We start from the raw sequence: 20,505 nt of genomic DNA on the forward strand, positions 1-20,505 counted from the left end.
CCACTTGAAATGTCACTGAGGCCATTGAAAGACTGCAACACACTATAAATCTTTAACTAAAATGTGCTGGTATAAACATGGTCTCCTGAAGCTGATAAATAGCCAACTGCTCACAGCTTCTGGTTATGTGATCCACATGTTTTCAGCCAAGCCTGACCATCACTGCTGCTTTAAGGCAGAACTAAAGCATTCTCCCGTGTTCATGCTGTAATGCGCAGTAACCACCCACAAAGGATTGTGCATACGCAAGCAAATTCTCAGCCACTAATCAACAAATCAGCTGATGGAGTATATTCACCATCAGTTATGCAGTAGATTGTGTAGTTTGTTTGTTTTTTATTTAGGACCTACTATAATGAAGTTCCCCTCAGTTATACTAACCTTTCACAATTGGGAGAGAATAGGCTGGAAATAGAGATGGGGTGATAGGTAGGATGTAGCAGTGTGACTTGAGACCCAAAGCCAAGGGATATGAGTTTATTATTGGCTGCCAGACAGACTTGCTGACTGGATTGTGCTGACATTATTGGTATTTCACCTGTTCTCCTGAGGAGAGAAATGTTGGAGAAACTAATAACCTGACTCCACAAACCCTCCACACTCCCAAACCTAATTTGTTATAGACAAAACTGGCAGGGGTTTAATTAGGAGTTTGTTATATTAATTACAAATTGATTAATCTCATTTTCACACATGTGCATTTCTGACAGGTCTGGCTGAAATATTTTATGTTTGAAAACTGCAGTGATTGTGCTGATGCGAGGCATCAATGATTCTGTGAATAATTTTTTTTTTTTTTGTCTCACATACATCATTTTTATGTCAATGCATCACTCTTTATATTTTTGAACAGGCTGAAATGAGAGAAATGTCTTTCAGCTGCGTTATTGGATATTTCAGTTGACCACAAACTATGGATTACATCACATATTCTTCAGAAATGTGTTAGCCAGCCAGCGATGCAATCAATTTATCTGACATTGTAAACAAACTTTTGTTTTTCTGCTGTAGGGCATGGATATGGATGCCTTTGAGAAAAAATTCAACACCCTTGAAGTTGATTTTATTCGCACTCAGCAGTTATTCTGTCAAGATGTACTGAAACTCAATCCTGGACAGTGTGCAGTGATCAGCAATGGGAGGGTGAGTGGGCTCCAGCTTATGCATAGTTAAAAACTGACAATGGATGCAGTCAAACAGATCAATGGCAGAAAATCCAGGGTTTTTCCTCGGTCTAAAAGAACCACGCCACTAATGACTGAACACATATACTTACGGCTGTGTAACCTGACTTCTGCTGTTATTTTTTGGCATATGGGTAAAGACTCATGAGTAAATGTAACCCCACTTACATAAAAACTCAGTCCTGGTGATTTTTTTCTGGCCAAAAACCAAAGCTCTTTGGTGCTCGAAAATTTCATAAGCAGGAAAAGCCCTGCAGTCATGCTACACAAGGAGGAAGCAAATGTGTGCGATAATGTCATATTTTCTGTGCATAAGCAACTTCCCAATATTCTAATCGGAAACACAATAAATAAATAAACTGTGTGATCACAGTCTGAACAAGTAGCCAGCCACAGTTCAACTCATTTTAACTCAAAGCTTCTCTCCCTTAATGTAGTAATGCAGCTTGTACAGATTCCGAAAACCACGGGAAATTAATAAGCAGTACAAAAGTATTGTTAGAAAATCACACAAAATTAATCACATGATTAATATCTACCTCTGTTCTTTAAAAGTAACACATCCAGCTTTGAAAATGTATTAAACTGTTTTAGATGTTTAATTTCAGTATACGACTAACTTAATGAAACTATTGCCCTGTTCAAAATTAAGTGTGACAGTAACTTGGCAACTAATGATCTAGAAGATGACTTCTTCTTGTAAGAAGTTTCACTGGGATAAGGTTTTTGACTTGAGACTCACCAACTATCAATTTCCTTGTGACTTGAAAAATAGTTACTTTGACAGGCAGCTGATTCTTTAGATTGCTTCTCTTGAATAGAAAACATTTTATTGTCAGTGACAAGAAGCACAGTGACAAGATTCTCCATGCAGCTGCACTTTTGGAGGATTTTTCCCTCTAGTGTTTTCAGAGTGCTTTCTTAGCACTGTCATATCAGCATGATGTCTATTTCTCAAAGGTCACAAGTGGCAGCCACGGCTGTGTGTGTGTGTGTGTGTGTGTGTGTGTGTGTGTGTGTGTGTGTGTGTGTGTGTGTGTGTGTGTGTGTGTGTGTGTGTGTGTGTGTGTGTGTGTGTGTGTGCACGTGCTCACTGTACGTGTGTACAGAGCTGATGACTGATGTCTCAGCAACAGCAATGCTGACAACCATGGATAAAGAGGCCAGTCTCTGCGATGGCAGTAACAATTAATATTATCTTACTTGCTCTGCTGCAGTGGTAGGGCTCTTCTCCCAGAATAGAAAAACCAGGCAGCCTCACTGAATACCGTGACTTTAAGTGGATAAAACACTGTGTCACAATCACATTACATTTAACATCCCCTGGGAAAGTTGTACATAATACATGGTGAGATAAGAATGGGAAAAGTCGTGTTCTGATTGTGTTATTTTCCTCATGTTAGATCCTTGGTCCGTTTGAAGAGCAGGAAGAATTCACTGTGGAGGATTTCCACTTGCTGGAAAAGATTACTCTGAGCGGTTCTGCAGAGAAAGTCAAAGCCAGAGTTAAACAGATGGGAATGAAGCCAAAGCAGTATGTTTGTATTTCTTTTTGGCCTACTTGTCTCTTTTAAGTGTCTGTGATAGAAATGTATGCATCTGTTTAAGCGTTCCTTCTGTGTCACCTTTGCATTAAGTATGTCTAGAATTATCTGTTAGTGTGGGATTTTCTTTTTTCCTCATGTATCAAATGTTTGAAAGTATTCTGTGATGAAGAAATGTCACGTTCTCAGTTTTAAGGTACAGTAGCCTGTTTAAAGCGTGATATTATATTGCGCAAGGGCTGGTTGACATCTTCACTAACACAAATGCTTTAAAAAAAATGACAAACTGATTTTTTTCCCCCTCTCAGTGCCAGTGACTTAGTTATGAAAGTTGATGCCCTGCTAACTGCAGCCCCCAAAGGAGAAGTCAGAAGAGATGTCCACTTTATCAAAGACACCCACAGGTGGGATTTTTTTTTTTTCCCCTTTGGGATCTGTAGTCTCATTGGACGGTATTCATGCTCCTTTTTTTGTAATGGGCCTGAAAATTGCAATGCCATCATTTCAAGGAGTGCCGAACTGCAAGTCCTGCAAGATTTGCAGTTCTGCTGATTAAGGATTGTATGACGTTGTTTGTTGAATTCGCTCTGGTGTGCTTTTTTTGTTCCTCAGCGTGCTTCATCTCTCTCCACGTGAGAACGAGGTGTTCTATGATGTTGTGGCAATCGTTGACCCCCTCACAAGAGAAGCACAGAAGATTTCCTCCCTTCTGACTGTAAGCTGTAGTGCATTTTTATATTTTTCCCCATTATTCTTCATCATTTCCTGATATAGGAAGAACTTATAAAATCACACCTAAAATGTAGGAAGGGTAGAAAGACATGCAGATTGCTGAGGTTAAAAAAATATGATACTGTGTCATTTTCAGGATCATACTGGGATCCATTTTAGTCTTTATATTCTTTTATAGACTTTATTCTAAATAAAATAATTAATGTCAATAAAAAATAAATTGGAAAAAATGACAAAGAAAATGTGTATGTGGCATATACATTAATAGTGTCAAAGCTCATTTGTTGTTTGGCCAGAAAGTTTTCACAACATCCATCCAGCCATCCATTCTGTTCCGCTTATCCTTGTCAGGGTTGCTGGAGCTGGAACCCTATGGCAGCTACTCAGCTACCATAGGGTGAGAGGGAGGGTATAGTCTTCCAGTCTGTCGCGGGGCTAACACATAAACACATACAGCTATTCGCACTCACATTCACATGGGCAATTTAGAATTACCAGTTAAGCTAACCCCACTAACTGCATGTCTATGGACTGTGGGAGAAAGCACGAGTGCCCGGAGAGAACCCACACAAACATGGGGAGAACATGCAAACTATAGACTGGTGGTAGAGCAGATCAGCTACTGATTGGAAGGTTGGTGGTTTGATCCTTGGCTTCCCCAGTCTGCATACCAAATATCCAAGATACTAACCCCAAGTTGCTCTCCGATGTGTTCTTCGGAGTGTGAATGTGTGTCAATGTTGGTTATGTTGGTGAATGTTGAGTTTAGAAGTGCTTGTATGAGTAGGTGTGAATGGGTGAATGAGGCATGTTGTATACTGCGCTTTGAGTACTCCGGGAGAGTAGAAAAGCGCTATATAAGAATCAGTCCATTTACTTAACACACAATGCACAATACACCTGATCCCTATTATGGGTCCTGCAGGTGGTGAGCCCACAGAAGGGCAGACCCAGACCTTCGGGCTGCACCAAGCCTAAGACCCCTCCCTCCACGCGCACACACACACACACACACACACACACAACATAACATACAGGAACCTCGTAGGTGCCGATTCATGGAGGGGGAAATTACGTGGTGCTGTTGGCTGGTGGTGGCCTACAGCTCGCACTGTAGCAGTGCACAGCACAGTGTGACGCATTGGGAATGAGAATTAGCTCTTCCAAGTCTGAGACAATGGTTCTCAGAACGAAAAGAGTGAAGTGCGCACTCCACATCAGAGACGAGTTGCTGCTCCAAGTGGAGGAGATGAAGTATTTCGGGGTCTTGTTCATGAGTGAGGAAAGAGGGGAGCGGGAGTGGGAGACTGACAGATGGATTGGTGCAGTATCTACAGTGATGCGAATGCTGTATCAATCCTTTGTGATCACTTGTGGTGAAGGGAGAGCTGAGCGTAAAAGCGAAGTAGTCAATTTATGGGTTGATCTACATTCTTACATTCTTACCCTTACCTATGGTCATAGGCTCTGGGTAATGACTGAAAGAATTAAATCATGGACACAAGCAGTAGGAATGAATTTTCTCTGAAGGGTGGTTGTGCTCTTGTAGACAGGGGAAAGATTAATTCGTTCGTGAGGGACTGAGAGTAGAGCTGCTCTTTCTCCACGTCAAAAGGAGCCAGTTGAGGATATTTGGTATCCGATGAAGTGTTTAAGAAATGTCCTACCAGGAGAAGGCCCTAAGTAGACCCAGGACTCGCTGGAGAGATTATGTCTCTTCTTGGGAATGCACCTGGATGAGTAGGGGACAGGTGGGAATAGGGATGTCTGGACTTCTCTAATTCTCTAACTGCTGTGCCTAGGACCTGGCCCTGGATAAGCAATAGAAAATGGATGGATGGACGGAAGGATGGTTGGATGGATGAAAATGTATTTGCCCCCTTTCTTATTTTATTGCCTATTTGTCACATTTATGTATTTGATATTCACAAATTGTAATGGGAATGAATGAAATGATCGTCATTTAAAAAACTGCATTTTATATTTGCTTAAAATATCTAAGTAATATAATTTATTAAAGGGAAAAAGCTATCCAAACCTACCTGGCCCTGTGTGGAAAAAAGAAATTACCTCCACCCTTTTCCCTAAATAAATGTAAAATTGCATTTTATACTAACCCTGGATGTCTTTGTCTAATATTAAAAAAAAGAAAGAAATGAGTAAGGGGACAGATACTTTTTCACAGCACTGTAGTACAAATACAACATGTCAGATACTGAACTTGAGAAAAGTTTGTATTCATCTTTGTATTATTTTCAGTTGACTTGAAAATCATTGCATTGTAATTGAACTGAGATTTACTCAAACTTTCATATCTTGCAAATGCAATTGTACTATATATAATATAATATTTTTTTATATATATAATTATATAAGATATTTTTCTTTAACTGAAAAAATAATTTTTGAAACGTATGTGAGGATATCTATGCTTTCCCATTGAAGAACTTTTAAAAGTTCAATATAATAAGTAAGAAAACAGCTCACGTGTGTTTTAACACATTTCAGCCACTTTAAGTTGTACTTGTTTCTTGATTTTTAACTGGGTCATATTTTCTGTGAATCCTGCAGGTGCTCAGTCAAGTGGTCAATGTGAGGCTGCAGGTGTTTATGAACTGCAGGGCCAAGTTGTCTGAGATGCCTCTCAAGAGGTAAGATCTAGCTCCAACAGTAATTAAATTTTCCTGTTTGGCTTGTTTGTGTATCCTCTTACTGCTGCAGACTTAGCATCTTTAACTTGGCCCGTCCTTTATACTGCACAGATGCAATCTGCTTAATAATAGTACCTTATTGCTTTGGGCCTCCACTTGCATCTCCGGGCAAATTGCTTACAACCTTCATTGTTGCAGTTCAAACCATGCAGTGAAAACAATAGTAGTAATAAAAAAAAAAGAAGCAAATTAAAGGTTGAAACTGTTCATCAGCATTCAGCTCAGATGTGGTGTGGGCTTTTATTTATTTATTTTTGTGAAAAAGAAAGATGACCAAAACCAAAAATCCTTCAAGAATTAAATCTTCACTTTCCAGGGATGATTTTCATAATGACTTGAACTGACCAGGCATAGTACCAGTATAGTTAAGGATATGTCCCTCAACAAATCACTGGCACATCTACTCTCTTCAACCCATCCACTTCATGTCCTCCCAACTGACAACTTGCCTGTATTTGATGTATTTGATCTGACGACTTGCTACATTTATATCAAGTAGCGAATAAAAGTACACTATATGATCTAAGTAAACTAAATGTCTACAATCAAACCGCAGCATTAATCCTCTAATAGTTCAGCATATAACAACAAAGACATGTATCATAGTATTTACCTTTGTGGGAAAAGTGTTTTGTGTTTTGCTTTCTTTATATGCAATTTTCACTTTCTGCCTGACTAAATGTGAGCTCATGGGTGAAGGACAGACTAAAAAAACAACAAACAGGATCACCCAGCCACACATTGTTGTTGGCGTTGCTGGAGATCTGTGGTTTGTGGAAACACTACCCTTTTAAGAAAGAAATGTCATAAAATATTATATATCCTTAAATACTCTCGCTAGAAAAATCTGAAAGTGGACTAATTTTATACTATTATTTATTTATTTTTTAATCTTTTTTTAACGCAAAGTATCTACTTCGTTTTACTTTTTAGAGCCACAGGCTTGGTAATCTTACAGCTCGCCCCTGGAGATACTGATGACGGTGGGAACACATGAATCCTGCTCTATGTCACTGGATTCATTTTATTCAGTAGTGTACTTCTCATAGCAGTGAGACTGCTGCAGAGACCACAGGGCTGCTCATCTTCTTTCTCTCACTTTTCATCTTGTGGGGAATTGGCCATCTCACAAATTGGAACCAATCAAATGAGCACTCTGTGTTTCTTGTAGTGTGCTTGGTTTTGCCTCCTTAACTTTAACTTTTCCTACTGCTCCCATCTCACTCTGGAGTCACCACGTTGCTGCTTTAGTTGGTAATTCTCATTCTAAATAAGAAATGTGTTATAGGCATTGCGAATTAAAAGAATTAGCATTGGTAATGTTTATCTGCCACGTTATTTACACTCATTACAAGTCTTCTGTGTCAGAGGGCACACTGAAGAAAAGCAATTAGCATAAAGATTAGCCTGGAGCTAGCCTCTGCACCAATTGTAATGATGGAGAAAGAGAAGTTTCCAGGTACACAGAGTGCAGCACGTAGTTCTGTTATTGGTTGAGCAGGAACACTGGCAGTAATAGAATTAGATTCCTCACTTTGAAGAAATTGTATATACCCAGCTGTCACAACAGGGCCCATCTCTCGTGTCTCAGAAAGAAGACTATTGCACAACATGTCATCATTTCAGTGCTTGCTGAAGAGGACAATGAGTTTTTGGATGGAATTTTTATCTCGGTCCAGTGGAAAAAGGTTCGGCCTTTTATTTGTTGCATATTATAGGTCATCCAATGATAATCAGTGAATCCTTCCCACCTGACCCACTCTGAATCATTTACTGAATCAAGTACCTCTAGTATATTTAATTACCTTGATACCTAAAAGTAGATTAAAAAAAGTAAACCTTTACTATGCTGCAACTTGTTTTAACCAGCCACTTATTCAACATGATGATATCTAGTGAATTATTCAATAACAGATAAAACATCCAGGGTACCAGTGCTTGACTCTGTTACTCAATGTCATAGACGTTAAATTGGTTCCATTTTTGATCTTGAAACTATGACACATCTCAGGATATTGATGCTCAAACTTACTTATATATAATTGTTCTGGCTTTAGGTTGTGACACTTGGAGTGTGTGTAAAAAAAGATCTTGTTGTGTGTTTTAACAGAGCTGTACTTTTAGGCTTGGAAATGCCATGTAGCTGTCTCATATACTAAGTTATGAGGACTAAAAGGTTTTGGAAAAAGGACTTGTGAAATTACAAGATGCTCATAATAGGCTGAAATATTTGTACAGAAAAAAATAAGCTGATCTTGAGGTCAGTTTATTTCTTTTTTTGTTTAATGATATATATTGAACTGAAATTTATGGAATGGCCCTTATCTTGATTTTGCTTGTCTTCACAGTTTTTACCGCTTTGTTTTGGAGCCGGATGTTATTTTCTTGGCCAATGACACCGTGTCTCCAGGGCCAGTTGCCCGCTTCATGGAGCTCCCAGAAACTCCGCTCCTCACTCTTAATATGATCACACCTGAGAGCTGGATGGTGCAGGCAGTCCGGAGCCCGTATGACTTGGATAACATCCATTTGCAGGAGGTATTGTAATGCTGAGTCATTACTACCCAGTGATCTCATCATTCTCACATTTAGGTAGCGCCAAGGTGCTTCCCCCCCCCCCAAATCTATTTTAGTGCTCTGTAATTTGTTTGTTTTTTTTTTTTCTTTCCAGGTGAACAGGGTTGTGGCAGCAGAATTTGAACTGGAGCACCTCTTGCTAGAGGGCCACTGCTTTGACCTGTCAACTGGCCAGCCTCCTCGTGGACTTCAATTTACGCTGGGCATGAGCCGAGACCCACTCATGTATGACACCATTGTCATGGCTAACCTGGTCAGCAACCTTTTATACTACAACCCAAATTTTCTTGCACTGTGTTAAGTCCAGAAGCATAGCGTCTTTGCACTAGGATTGAGAATGAATCATATTTTAATTGCCATTACTAAGACCATTTCCACCAAAACAGGGATACTTCCAGCTGAAAGCAAATCCTGGAGCCTGGATCCTAAGATTACGTAAAGGGAGATCAGAAGAAATCTATCAAATCCTAACGTGAGTTCTTCTCTGTTTTTATTTCTTCATCATCAGTTAAGCAGGTAACAGTCAACATGCCGTCAAAGGAGCTCTCAAAAAAGCCCAGATGATTCCAGGGTCCTATTTGTGACAAATGATAAATCTTCACAATATCCTACTGCGTGCTGAACTCCACAATGCAGGTCATTGTAGTCTACCACAATAAGGAGAGTACTGGAGAGTAAAGGTTAAAACCAGGTTTAAAACTTACTGCAAGTTCAGTGTAGCAGTGTTTGTTTGACAATAGCAGAGTCAGTCACCTGTTCTCAGCCCAAACTACATTTCACTCACAAAACTAAGAAAAAAGGACCAGATTTATCTGTGTTTATGTTCATTTGTACAATTTCTAAACATCCTATGCCTATGCATATCTTGTCTGGTGGGTACAGAGCCACAAGCATGAAAACTGTTTTGAAGTCCTGATATTTCTAGATAGACCCAAGTTATCTAAGTAAATAAGTCGTGTTTATTGGACACCTTTATCCATAGCTCAACATCAAAGTTGCTTTCAGCTAACTCTCCATTTCATTCTGGTAGCTATGAAACCCATCACTATGGCAACGTGGACCACTGCTGACATTGTAGCAATGCAAGGTTTTGATGAGTGTTCAGAGTTCTGCTCAGCATTGAGCTGAGAGAGACAGGTAGGAGGAAAGGGTTGCTATTAAAGAGAAGACAGAGTAGAGAGATGATTCAGCTGGTCACCTGCCATGGCATCTACCTCAGACAACAGAATATCAGCAGCAGAATGTGTTTTAGTTAGGATGGCGTAGGAGTCAAAGGCTCCACATACTAAAGTGAGCGAGCTGTGGTTGTCTAATTTTCCTGGATAAATAAAAACATTACTTTGCTTTGGTTTGTTGGATAAATATCTAGCAAATGCAGCTTTTTCAGTCCTTGCATTCTTTGAATTCTGCACTTGAAATGTGCTTTTTGCGCTTTTCAGTTTGATCTAAAATAAATCAAATTCTTCTTTTTTCAAGGCACTGCCTCTTTTTACTTCGTAACATAACAAAGCGGCAGTGCCTTACAGCAAAGTGGTGGTAATCCCAACTGTGTATGCGAGTCTGTATGGGCATTTCTAGTGCGCTGGTCCAGATGTCCCTACAATCACAGATACTTTTCTCTCTGGCTATCCTCACATAAGATTTAGGACACATACAGCCCTCGGTTCTTCTCGAATCATTTCAGACAACCAAGATTTATCCCCCAATCCTCCAGGTGAAGCTAAGAGGTGATGTCATTTTTCACCTTGGCAGTGTCATTATTCTTGTGGTTAGCGGCACTCTGTTCTGGTTAGGTGGCCGATCAGAGCCTAGTGGGAGTGTCTGTGCTCTCCAGTCCCAGAGTGTGAATTTTCCTCTTCCACCCGTGCTGCCAAGACACCTCGCTCTGACAGCGATGAATGAGATGGCCAGCTCTCCTCTTCTCAGAGCAGGGATACAGATTGATCTCTCGTGCTTTCTAAAACAAGCCCTAAAGACTGACTTGCACCGTTGACAGCAGACGGGGCAAAATACAAGCAGCACTTGAGCACGAGCGGTGGAGGGGTGCATTGGCTCCAATGAGAGAGGGGCATTTATCATAGTGATAAGGTTAGATTTTTGCCTTTAGTAAGCATTGAGGTTGTAATGGCTTGTAGTGCATCATGGCCTATTGCTCATCTCCGCCTGAAGTTTGCTCTCTGGTGTTTCACCATTAGGCCCAGCAGATTCTGCCTGCCAAAACACATTCTGTGCTGGGAAAATCAGTCCTAAAACAATTACATTGAAAGGCTGTTTTACGGAATCAATACTGCACAGACTTTCTCATTAAATCTACGAGTATATAGAGCAAGGCTGGGAAGTAGTGATGGGTAAAATAATGGTAAGGTGATTCTTAATGATGATGGAGGGTAATGAATATGGTCAGAGTGTGACCCTGGCAGCTGTCCCACTATTTGCTTTTAAGTGTGTGCTCACACTGTCGGTCCATTAGCAGCTGTGGTCTCCTTCATGTGTTATTTCCATGGGTGAAGCATGTAAAGCAGTCTCTGTCACTGATCACATGTATTTCCCTTTAATGTTTGCAACAGAGACACTACAGGTCTTAGACTGATTGCGTTACTTGAAATATTAGCTCTGGTGTTCTAATGTTCTTTGAACACAAAATCAGCGAAAAACAAATGCTTTAAATGTATTTCTGTCTATTTGAGTTTCACATTTTTCAGCTTAGCAAAACTTCTAGATTATAAGCTTGAATGATCACTTTGCAGTAGCAGTGTTAAAAACAGGGATTTAAATCCTAAGAACGTTAATTTTATTCTTCTTATTTAAACACGTTTGTTATTTTGTCTAACAGAGACTTGACTTATGACTGTTGATGAATGTATGTCTGTTTCTACGTTAAAGTCTAAATTCTTTACATGTATACCTGTGAGCTGCAGATTGTTCTCAGTAACAATTAGCATTTTCTCACTCTTTATCCACTTTTTCAGGCACGATGGAACCGATTCACCTGCAGATGCCGGTGATGTTATAGTTGTGCTGAACAGTTTCCATAGTAAGATCATCAAAGTCAGGGTGAGTGTTTTTCCTGTTGGATGTGCTACTATAAATGTCACACTGAAAATGCTTTTCTTCAGTTTTCTATGATATACGGATCACAAATGAATGGTGTGAAGACAACTTAACACAATCCAAGCTAAAATACACGGGACAACAGTCTTGAGCCACCTCTTATTTCTTTATATTTTGCTTCCAATGAGTCAGACTTTTAAATGGTCTAAGCAGGGTGCTCTTAAAAAAAGTTGAGGAAACTTGACAATTGAATTAAAAAGAAAAAAGTGACAGGATCACAGAGATGCATCTGGTCCCATAATCATAATAACAGTTTGCCTCAAGGCACTGTTGTTGTACCGTCTGGTTTTGGTCCACCACGCAGTACCATCTGGAAAGAATATGATTGGCAACAGCTTCATTTCTCAGCATGACAATGAGCAACAAACACACTGCCAATGAAGTAAAAACATACCTGGGCAAAACACAGTGGAACACTATCAGTCATGGATTGGCCTCCTGAGAGCCCTGAGTCTTATTGAAGCAGTGTGGGATCATCTTCAGAGAGAATGGAAAATAAAAAGACAGCCAACATACAAAGAAGAGCTTTTAATTTCCTTCAAAGAGCTTGGAGAACTATTCCTGAAGACTACTTAAAGAAATTACAAGAAAGCTTGCCTGAGAGAGTTCCCGCTGTGTTGAAGAATAAAGGTGGTCATGCCAAATATTAACTTTCAAGCCTTTTAAAATTGTACAAATATTTCCTATGTATGTATGCGCATTTTTTAAAGTCCCTGCAGCTATTTCTCATTTTTCTCACCAAATATAAAGAAATTAGAGCTGGAAGTTTTCTAAGATGTGCCTAGGATTGACTGATTACAAATTAATGGTGTCAAAACAATTTTACATAACCCATGCTAAAATATTTTCCAGTATTGTTTTATTTTCTGTGTATTTTATATTTATAGGTGCAGAAAAAGGCAGACAAGCTTGGCGAAGATCTTTTAAGTGAAGCTAGTGAAAGCAAAGGCATATGGGAATCCATAGCAAGGTGCGTAATCTCCTCTTCAAATACAGCTTATATTTGGTTGGCTTTAGGTTTACTGACAGGCAGTAACAGCTGTGAGCTCATTGATGGATTGATAGATGTGCTGATGCGCCTTCCATTTGTCAATTATACATTGCGGTTTCAGGAGATCTTACTCCTCCCCTGGATCCAGACTGCAATATTATGCTGTAAGATCTAGTCTTGCAAAAAATATGTGCTTCTGTAGGTATGTGTGTGCATTTGTGTGTTTTCCTCCCAAATCCTTCCTAACTGTGTGATCCTGTCTCCTCACTTAATGCTTGCTGTGTGAAGTGTTTGGAGCACATTTGAGAAAAGGTAGGCAGTTTTGCTGCAAACCATTTAACACCTAATACCTCTCGTCATACTCATTAGCATGCAGTGTTTATTGGTCGCTTTTAGTGCTCTCATAAGTATTGTAATGAATGGGAATCAGTCGTGATATTCTATTCTAATGGTAATACTGTAGAGAGGATTTTTTTCTTCTTTTTTTTGCATTTGTTTATTCATGTGATGATTTTTTTTCTCTACGATTTCAGCAAGTCATGCGGTAGTTTGTAGCCTGTATTCATGCGTAAGGTCAACTTTTTTTTTTACTGTGTTCACTTGCATATATCTGCACACACACAGCATTAAGCTGTATTGTTCAGAATCAGAAATAATAGTCATAAACAGTGCTACGGGATTCATCACAAATCCTGTTTTGCTGACATAAGTAACATAAAGTAGGAGTGTTTAGCTTGATTTTTTTTCCTTGTTCTGGGAATATGTATGTCACCTGTCTGCTGGAACAGAGCAGAAGAGCAGTACCCAGTGCTTTCATATTTCATGTTGGATGGTATTTCACAATGTTTAGCCTACTTCAGCCTCTGATTGAAGCACTGGAGAAGATGTTATATGGGGACTGAAGTTCAGCTGGTGCACTTTGAGCAGGTGGTTAAACCCTGACAGAGTTTGGTAGAAAGAAACAGCTTGTCTGATGTCATCGTTTGTGATCTTTTGTTATTGAGTTTTTGTGCTCTAGCATCAGACTAAATGAGACTCATTAATGATTTATCTTGTGATGACCTTATACCTGCTGCTATACTTAAAAAATAGAGTGAATTAATGAGTGGAGAAGCTCTCCTACTGAAAGACGATAGGAGTGAGGGGAGGTTTTTTCAGCTTTGTTGCTTAAGTGGACTTCTTCGCCACAGTGCTGGATCTGTTATGCCTGGAACCTCACATTCAGTAGTGTGCTGTATTTGCTATTGGATTGTATAGTGCTTATCAGGTCTAGATATTATTTGTGGGCCTTATATCCTGGGGTGTTTTTGTATTGTCAAGTGTAGCTAAATCTTACCATAAAAAAGTACTTGCAGTCAGAGTTATAACTGAAGTACCAATGAATGATCTAGCATGTCCTTGATGTGCTGGCAGAGGTGCTTGGAGTAGGATCACTGCTGCTAAATAATAAAACAAATTGAACTGGATGGATTCTTAAGACCATTTCTAACTTAGTTGCATTTATTATCCCATTATAGGCTTATATTTAAATAATGACAATACCCATAGCATTAAAATGTTACATAAAATGCTTAATAAGATGGTTTCTAGGGGGAAAAATCTCCCTTAAGTGGCTGTAATATATATATCTAAAATTTAAATTCAGTTGCATTTGTAGACGAGAGTGCTTTCTTTCCTCCTTTCAAAACTAGGACAGGAAAGTCTCGAGTCTGTTAGAAGCTTGTTGTCCATAAGAGAGGATATCTCTTCTCATTATCATCCTGCAGAGCAAAGAGTAGAAAAAACAACTGTCTGAAACTGAGGATTAAGAGCCAGCGTGAAGCCTCAAGTTTTGGCTCACATGAATTACTTGTACACATACTGAAGTGGTCATTTGACACTTTTAAACATGTTTAATGTGAATTTCCACCATAACAATAAACAGTCGAGTCCTTTACTATTTGGATAGTAACACTATTTTTTTCTTTTGTAATCTTGCCTCATACATCACTATTATAAAATAAAGATGTGACTGAAGTGCAGTTCTTCTAAATTATTTCAAGAGGTATGGGAAAAATCTTGCATTAACTGTTTAAAAATTAAAGCTTTTTTATGCATAGTACTTCATTTTGGAGGGCAATCGACTTAGGAGCAGTTAAACTGTCAAGTGAGGCCATTTATCACAATATTCAAAACTTAATTTAACATCTGTTGAGCTTGTATTTATTAGCTATTTAGTAGAACTTTTGATAGAAAGTCCAGAGAGAAAAGTATCTTCAGAACATCTAACCAAATCAAGTAGTAGAATCAAGAGACACCTTCATGAATGCAAATACAGAGGCCTAACGAGAAGGTTGTAAACCACCGGCTACGCTAAGGAGCAGGAAGGCCAGATGAAGGATACAGAACAGTACGGAGAAGGAGCAAAGCAGCATGCCAAACACCAGATACCACATTATCTGTCAAACATGGTGGAGGCAATGCTTTGGCATAGGTATGTGTGGCTGCCAGTGGAATAGAGTCACTAGTGTTTATGCATGATGATAGAATTCTAAAGTGTACAGACTCTACTCTCTGCTTGGATTCAGCAAAATGCTGCAAAACTTATTACTCAGTGCTTTGTAGTATAAATTGGTAATGACTGTTATCACCACAAAAGCAACCCAAGAATTTTTTAAGGCAAAGAAATGGGATATTCTTTAATGGCCTGGTCAGTCACCTGTCTTAGCCCAGTGGAACAGCTTTTCAGTTACTGAAGTTAAAATCCCAAGATTTCATCAAAGACGTTGTAGTTTGTGATTTTACCAAAATATAGTCGATTTAATGGTAACGGTGACCTTAAAGCATTACCTCATTTATATCCTTAAAATAGTTCAAGAGATTCATTGTAAAAAGCTGAAGACGATGTATTTTCCCAATCTCCCAAAGAAACAGTGAGATGCATTCATGTCAGCAAGCATCACTAAGTCTAAGTAAAAGAGATGTTGATTGTTTTTAAAGTAACATCGCTTTAGAGCAATAACAGGACTGAGTGCAAATGGGTCCCCCCCCCCCCCCCACATTCTTGCGTATTCTCTTTGTTTCGTTTGGAGTTTCTCATTTAGCTGCCTCTGCCCTTTGTCTCTAGCATGGAAAAAATTAAGTAATTGTTTCTACCCAGCCTGAGGAACTTAGCAGTGTTTGTTATGCTGCTCTTAGAAATACCAAGCATGTGGACCACATGGGGTGTGAGAGAGAACAGCGCTGATGTTACCTGAGGGAGATGTTCGGGTTTTAGGTGAAGGGTGCTGTAAAAAGCACATTTGTGTCATTGTTTTTCTAAACTGAATCCAGATAGCCGGAATAGAAAGTATTTTCCATGTATTTATTTGCTGAAATATTTGTTATTAGGTTATCTTATATTGCTCTATATATACTGAGATTGAGTAAGGCAAATGTACAGGGAGTGCAGAATTATTAGGCAAATGAGTATTTTGTCCACACCATCCTCTGCATGCATGTTGTCTTACTCCAAGCTGTATAGGCTCGAAAGCCTACTACCAATTAAGCATATTAGGTGATGTGCATCTCTGTAATGAGAAGGGGTGTGGTCTAATGACATCAACACCCTATATCAGGTGTGCATAATTATTAGGCAACTTCCTTTCCTTTGGCAAAATGGGTCAAAAGAAGGACTTGACAGGCTGAGAAAAGTCAAAAATAGTGAGATATCTTGCAGAGGGATGCAGCAGTCTCAAAATTGCAAAGCTTCTGAAGCGTGATCATCGAACAATCAAGCGTTTCATTCAAAATAGTCAACAGGGTCGCAAGAAGCGTGTGGAAAAACCAAGGCGCAAAATAACTGCCCATGAACTGAGAAAAGTCAAGCGTGCAGCTGCCAAGATGCCACTTGCCACCAGTTTGGCCATATTTCAGAGCTGCAACATCACTGGAGTGCCCAAAAGCACAAGGTGTGCAATACTCAGAGACATGGCCAAGGTAAGAAAGGCTGAAAGACGACCACCACTGAACAAGACACACAAGCTGAAACGTCAAGACTGGGCCAAGAAATATCTCAAGACTGATTTTTCTAAGGTTTTATGGACTGATGAAATGAGAGTGAGTCTTGATGGGCCAGATGGATGGGCCCGTGGCTGGATTGGTAAAGGGCAGAGAGCTCTAGTCCGACTCAGACGCCAGCAAGGTGGAGGTGGAGTACTGGTTTGGGCTGTTATCATCAAAGATGAGCTTGTGGGGCCTTTTCGGGTTGAGGATGGAGTCAAGCTCAACTCCCAGTCCTACTGCCAGTTTCTGGAAGACACCTTCTTCAAGCAGTGGTACAGGAAGAAGTCTGCATCCTTCAAGAAAAACATGATTTTCATGCAGGACAATGCTCCATCACACGCGTCCAAGTACTCCACAGCGTGGCTGGCAAGAAAGGGTATAAAAGAAGGAAAAACTAATGACATGGCCACCTTGTTCACCTGATCTGAACCCCATTGAGAACCTGTGGTCCATCATCAAATGTGAGATTTACAAGGAGGGAAAACAGTACACCTCTCTGAACAGTGTCTGGGAGGCTGTGGTTGCTGCTGCACGCAATGTTGATGGTGAACAGATCAAAACACTGACAGAATCCATGGATGGCAGGCTTTTGAGTGTCCTTGCAAAGAAAGGTGGCTATATTGGTCGCTGATTTGTTTTTGTTTTGTTTTTGAATGTCAGAAATGTATATTTGTGAATGTGGAGATGTTATATTGGTTTCACTGGTAAAAATAAATAATTGAAATGGGTATATATTTGTTTTTTGTTAAGTTGCCTAATAATTATGCACAGTAATAGTCACCTGCACACACAGATATCCCCCTAAAATTGCTAAAACTAAAAACAAACTACTTCCAAAAACATTCAGCTTTGATATTAATGAGTTTTTTGGGTTCATTGAGAACATGGTTGTTGTTCAATAATAAAATAATTCCTCAAAAATACAACTTGCCTAATAATTCTGCACTCCCTGTATTGATTCTCCATAATGGAGAAACTGAATGTTATTTTTAACCTGTCATGGTGTGTTGCGCGTGTATATAGGTGTATTAGTTGAAACACCCTGTTCAATCTAAATAGGCAGAGGGCAGACAGAAGTAGAGCTTTGTCCAGTTGGTGTTGTCCACAGCTCAGGATTTATACAGAGCTCTGTGGACCCTTCCAGAGATCCAGATTATCTTGGGTGAGTCAGCCAAACAGGTTCTCACCTGACCCTCCAAAGCTGCTTATCTTGGGAATCCTGTTGTTGTGCTGGAGGCCCTTCATAATGCCTGGCTTAGTCATGGCAGGCAGTCGGCTTCCCCAGATCCCACCGATGTGTGGTGACTACCCAGAAGCCAACTGTTCAACTATCAAGAGTCATACTTTATCTTGAAGAGGACTGCAGGCACATTATTTTCAGAACTACAGATTTAAAATAAGTAAATAAAGGGCCATCACTGAGTTTGTGTTTTGTGGGTATATCTTTCTTATCGGTAAGATGTGCCTGAAAGAGTTGGTTTTAGAGGACATGCAGGGACAAACTGTATTCTCCCTTCACACCTCCCTCTCACTCACTGGTGTCTTCCTGAAGCCTGGGGGCTGAGGTTGTGGTTGTGATTGAGTGTGGGAGAGACACTCCTTCCCTCATCAGCAGTCTATTACAGACAAGGACACAGTTTGACTGCAGACTCATCTACCCTCCAGCACAAGTCCTGATTTCTGTCCGCTAAATGTGCCTTGCATCATGAACCACTGCTCTTTAGTAGCGGTTAGGGTATGTTGATGCATTCCCAAGTGCGGAGAGTGTCCTTACTTTGGATTTTTCCTGCATTTGTGCCCTTATCTCAGCATATAAATATTTTAGCTCGTCGATTTTTATCTGTTCTTTTACATTTAAGTTAATTAAAAAGCTAACATTTGTCTGAAAGGTAATGTGCTGACTTGCTTGGCATTATCTTCATATGTGTGTTCCACGTTGCTCTACAAAATCACTCCGATCTTCTGTCTTCACATTTGAAAAGCTACTAGTCTTTTTTTCTAAAACACTGTTGATTTTTTTTTTTTAATTAATTAAATTATATAACCTTTATTTATACAGGTAGTCTCAGTTTCTCATTTACAAGAGAGACCTGTGTCCAACAAACAATACAGTTTTTTTTTCATCTGCTATGCAACTAATAGAGTACTCATTCCCATACTAGGCTGATTCAGTTCAATTTCCATTTCTTAAAAAATTATTTAAGTCATTTAAATCATTCAGTTGTAATCATGGTATTCCTTCAGGGCCATTCTTCCTGTGTACCCTCATCCAGCGACACAGGGTAGTAGGGCAATGGCCATGTGGATAATTCTTTAAAAAGGGGTCTGATAAAATTGCACCTGAACCATCCCAGTTTTAATTATGAAATGAATCTGTATAAAGCAACAGCATAAAGGTTTAAATAAACTGTGAGGATCATAATTTCAATCAAATCTGGAAGCAATGGAAACATGTTTACAAAAAATTAATTAAAAGAGCTACTATAGATAAGTCTGCATGTTTCTTTGGAAGTCTCTCCTCAGGAAAAGCTGCCACAGACTTTCCACATGAAGAAGACTGTTGCTTTTAAAGGGAATAATGGACACTGATGTGATTGGCTTGATTTTTAACCAAGCCCTAACACAATTAACTATAATGTATGATAATTCATTTTTGCATTGTAACCCATTTTCTTTTGAAGTGGCACAAACGCCACAATGTGTCAAAATTGCACCAGTGAATTGTAATATTGCACTTACACTTTACAGCTTGAATCATTAAAATGGTGCCAGAAGTATTTGTGTCATCCCTGCCAAAGTCATCAATCCTATGACACGATGCTCTCATTTAAAGCAGGTCATCTATGCATAAATCTTAAGTGATTTGCTTTTCAAATGAATCGTTCACTTTGTATCATGGACTCTGTTAATGTTGTGGGGATGGAAACATGAAGAGCTGACTAAATGTTTGCTGGGTCTGTTCTAAAACTTTATTTCAGCCCTCTCGTTGGGAGCCAGCGGGAGCTGAAAATCATATCAAATGTGTTGATTTCCACAGCATTTCCATCCCCATTATTATCATTTTATTTGAATAAATCATCTTGGCGTGTTGCATCGCGTTGCATGGTTTGTTTGAAAGTGTTTTCTGATGGCTGTTACAGCTGCTGTTACCTCTGGCAGCACAAAAGCATGGTGGCTGTTGGCTTAGTTTTGATTTATTGTCACTCTATGAAAAACACGCATCCAATCCAAACACAACTGACTCGTGTATCATGGTCTCATGTACAGCATCACAGGTGGTGGCTCAAAGAAGGATGACGGAGAGAAGAAAAAAGACGACGTTCTGAACATTTTTTCTGTGGCCTCGGGCCATCTGTATGAGCGTTTTCTGAGGTGGGTCAGTTTTACTTTCCAAACACGCACTTCCTTTTCAAGCGCTACGCATTGTGTTCCTCTTATCCCTGATCTTCAAACTTAACCTTTTCCCATTCTGTCTCCAATTCAGAATAATGATGCTGTCTGTGCTTCGGCATACACAAACACCTGTCAAATTCTGGTTTCTCAAGAATTACCTATCTCCTTCTTTCAAAGTAAATCTTTACTACATCACATAAATATTTCGCTAGGCAAACCCAGCTTTTGTATTTCATTAA

General features: G+C 39.5%; 1 protein-coding gene across 8 annotated transcripts in view; it reads left to right on the forward strand.

Annotated features, from left to right (window-relative positions):
* uggt2 (UDP-glucose glycoprotein glucosyltransferase 2) overlaps nucleotides 1–20,505 on the forward strand; it is a 43,589-nt gene that overhangs the window by 17,302 nt on the left and 5,782 nt on the right. For 3 of the 8 annotated variants that reach the window (XM_084954732.1, XM_084954734.1, XM_084954733.1), the window contains exons 23-35: nucleotides 1,012–1,143; nucleotides 2,588–2,718; nucleotides 3,037–3,132; nucleotides 3,341–3,443; nucleotides 6,032–6,111; nucleotides 8,520–8,709; nucleotides 8,843–9,001; nucleotides 9,135–9,220; nucleotides 11,718–11,802; nucleotides 12,747–12,829; nucleotides 13,139–13,162; nucleotides 20,141–20,245; nucleotides 20,358–20,442. In XM_084954732.1, the coding sequence (XP_084810858.1) occupies nucleotides 1,012–1,143; nucleotides 2,588–2,718; nucleotides 3,037–3,132; nucleotides 3,341–3,443; nucleotides 6,032–6,111; nucleotides 8,520–8,709; nucleotides 8,843–9,001; nucleotides 9,135–9,220; nucleotides 11,718–11,802; nucleotides 12,747–12,829; nucleotides 13,139–13,162; nucleotides 20,141–20,245; nucleotides 20,358–20,442 (1,359 nt within the window). Of the gene's footprint in view, nucleotides 1–1,011; nucleotides 1,144–2,587; nucleotides 2,719–3,036; nucleotides 3,133–3,340; nucleotides 3,444–6,031; nucleotides 6,112–8,519; nucleotides 8,710–8,842; nucleotides 9,002–9,134; nucleotides 9,221–11,717; nucleotides 11,803–12,746; nucleotides 13,163–20,140; nucleotides 20,246–20,357; nucleotides 20,443–20,505 lie in introns of those variants that run through there. The other 5 variants (XR_014802902.1, XR_014802903.1, XM_084954735.1 and 2 more) reach the window with 3 other exon arrangements.

Source organism: Perissodus microlepis, chromosome 16 (assembly GCF_051167445.1).
Source record: "Perissodus microlepis isolate ML-2025 ecotype Zambia chromosome 16, ASM5116744v1, whole genome shotgun sequence".
Lineage (NCBI taxonomy): Eukaryota > Metazoa > Chordata > Actinopteri > Cichliformes > Cichlidae > Perissodus > Perissodus microlepis.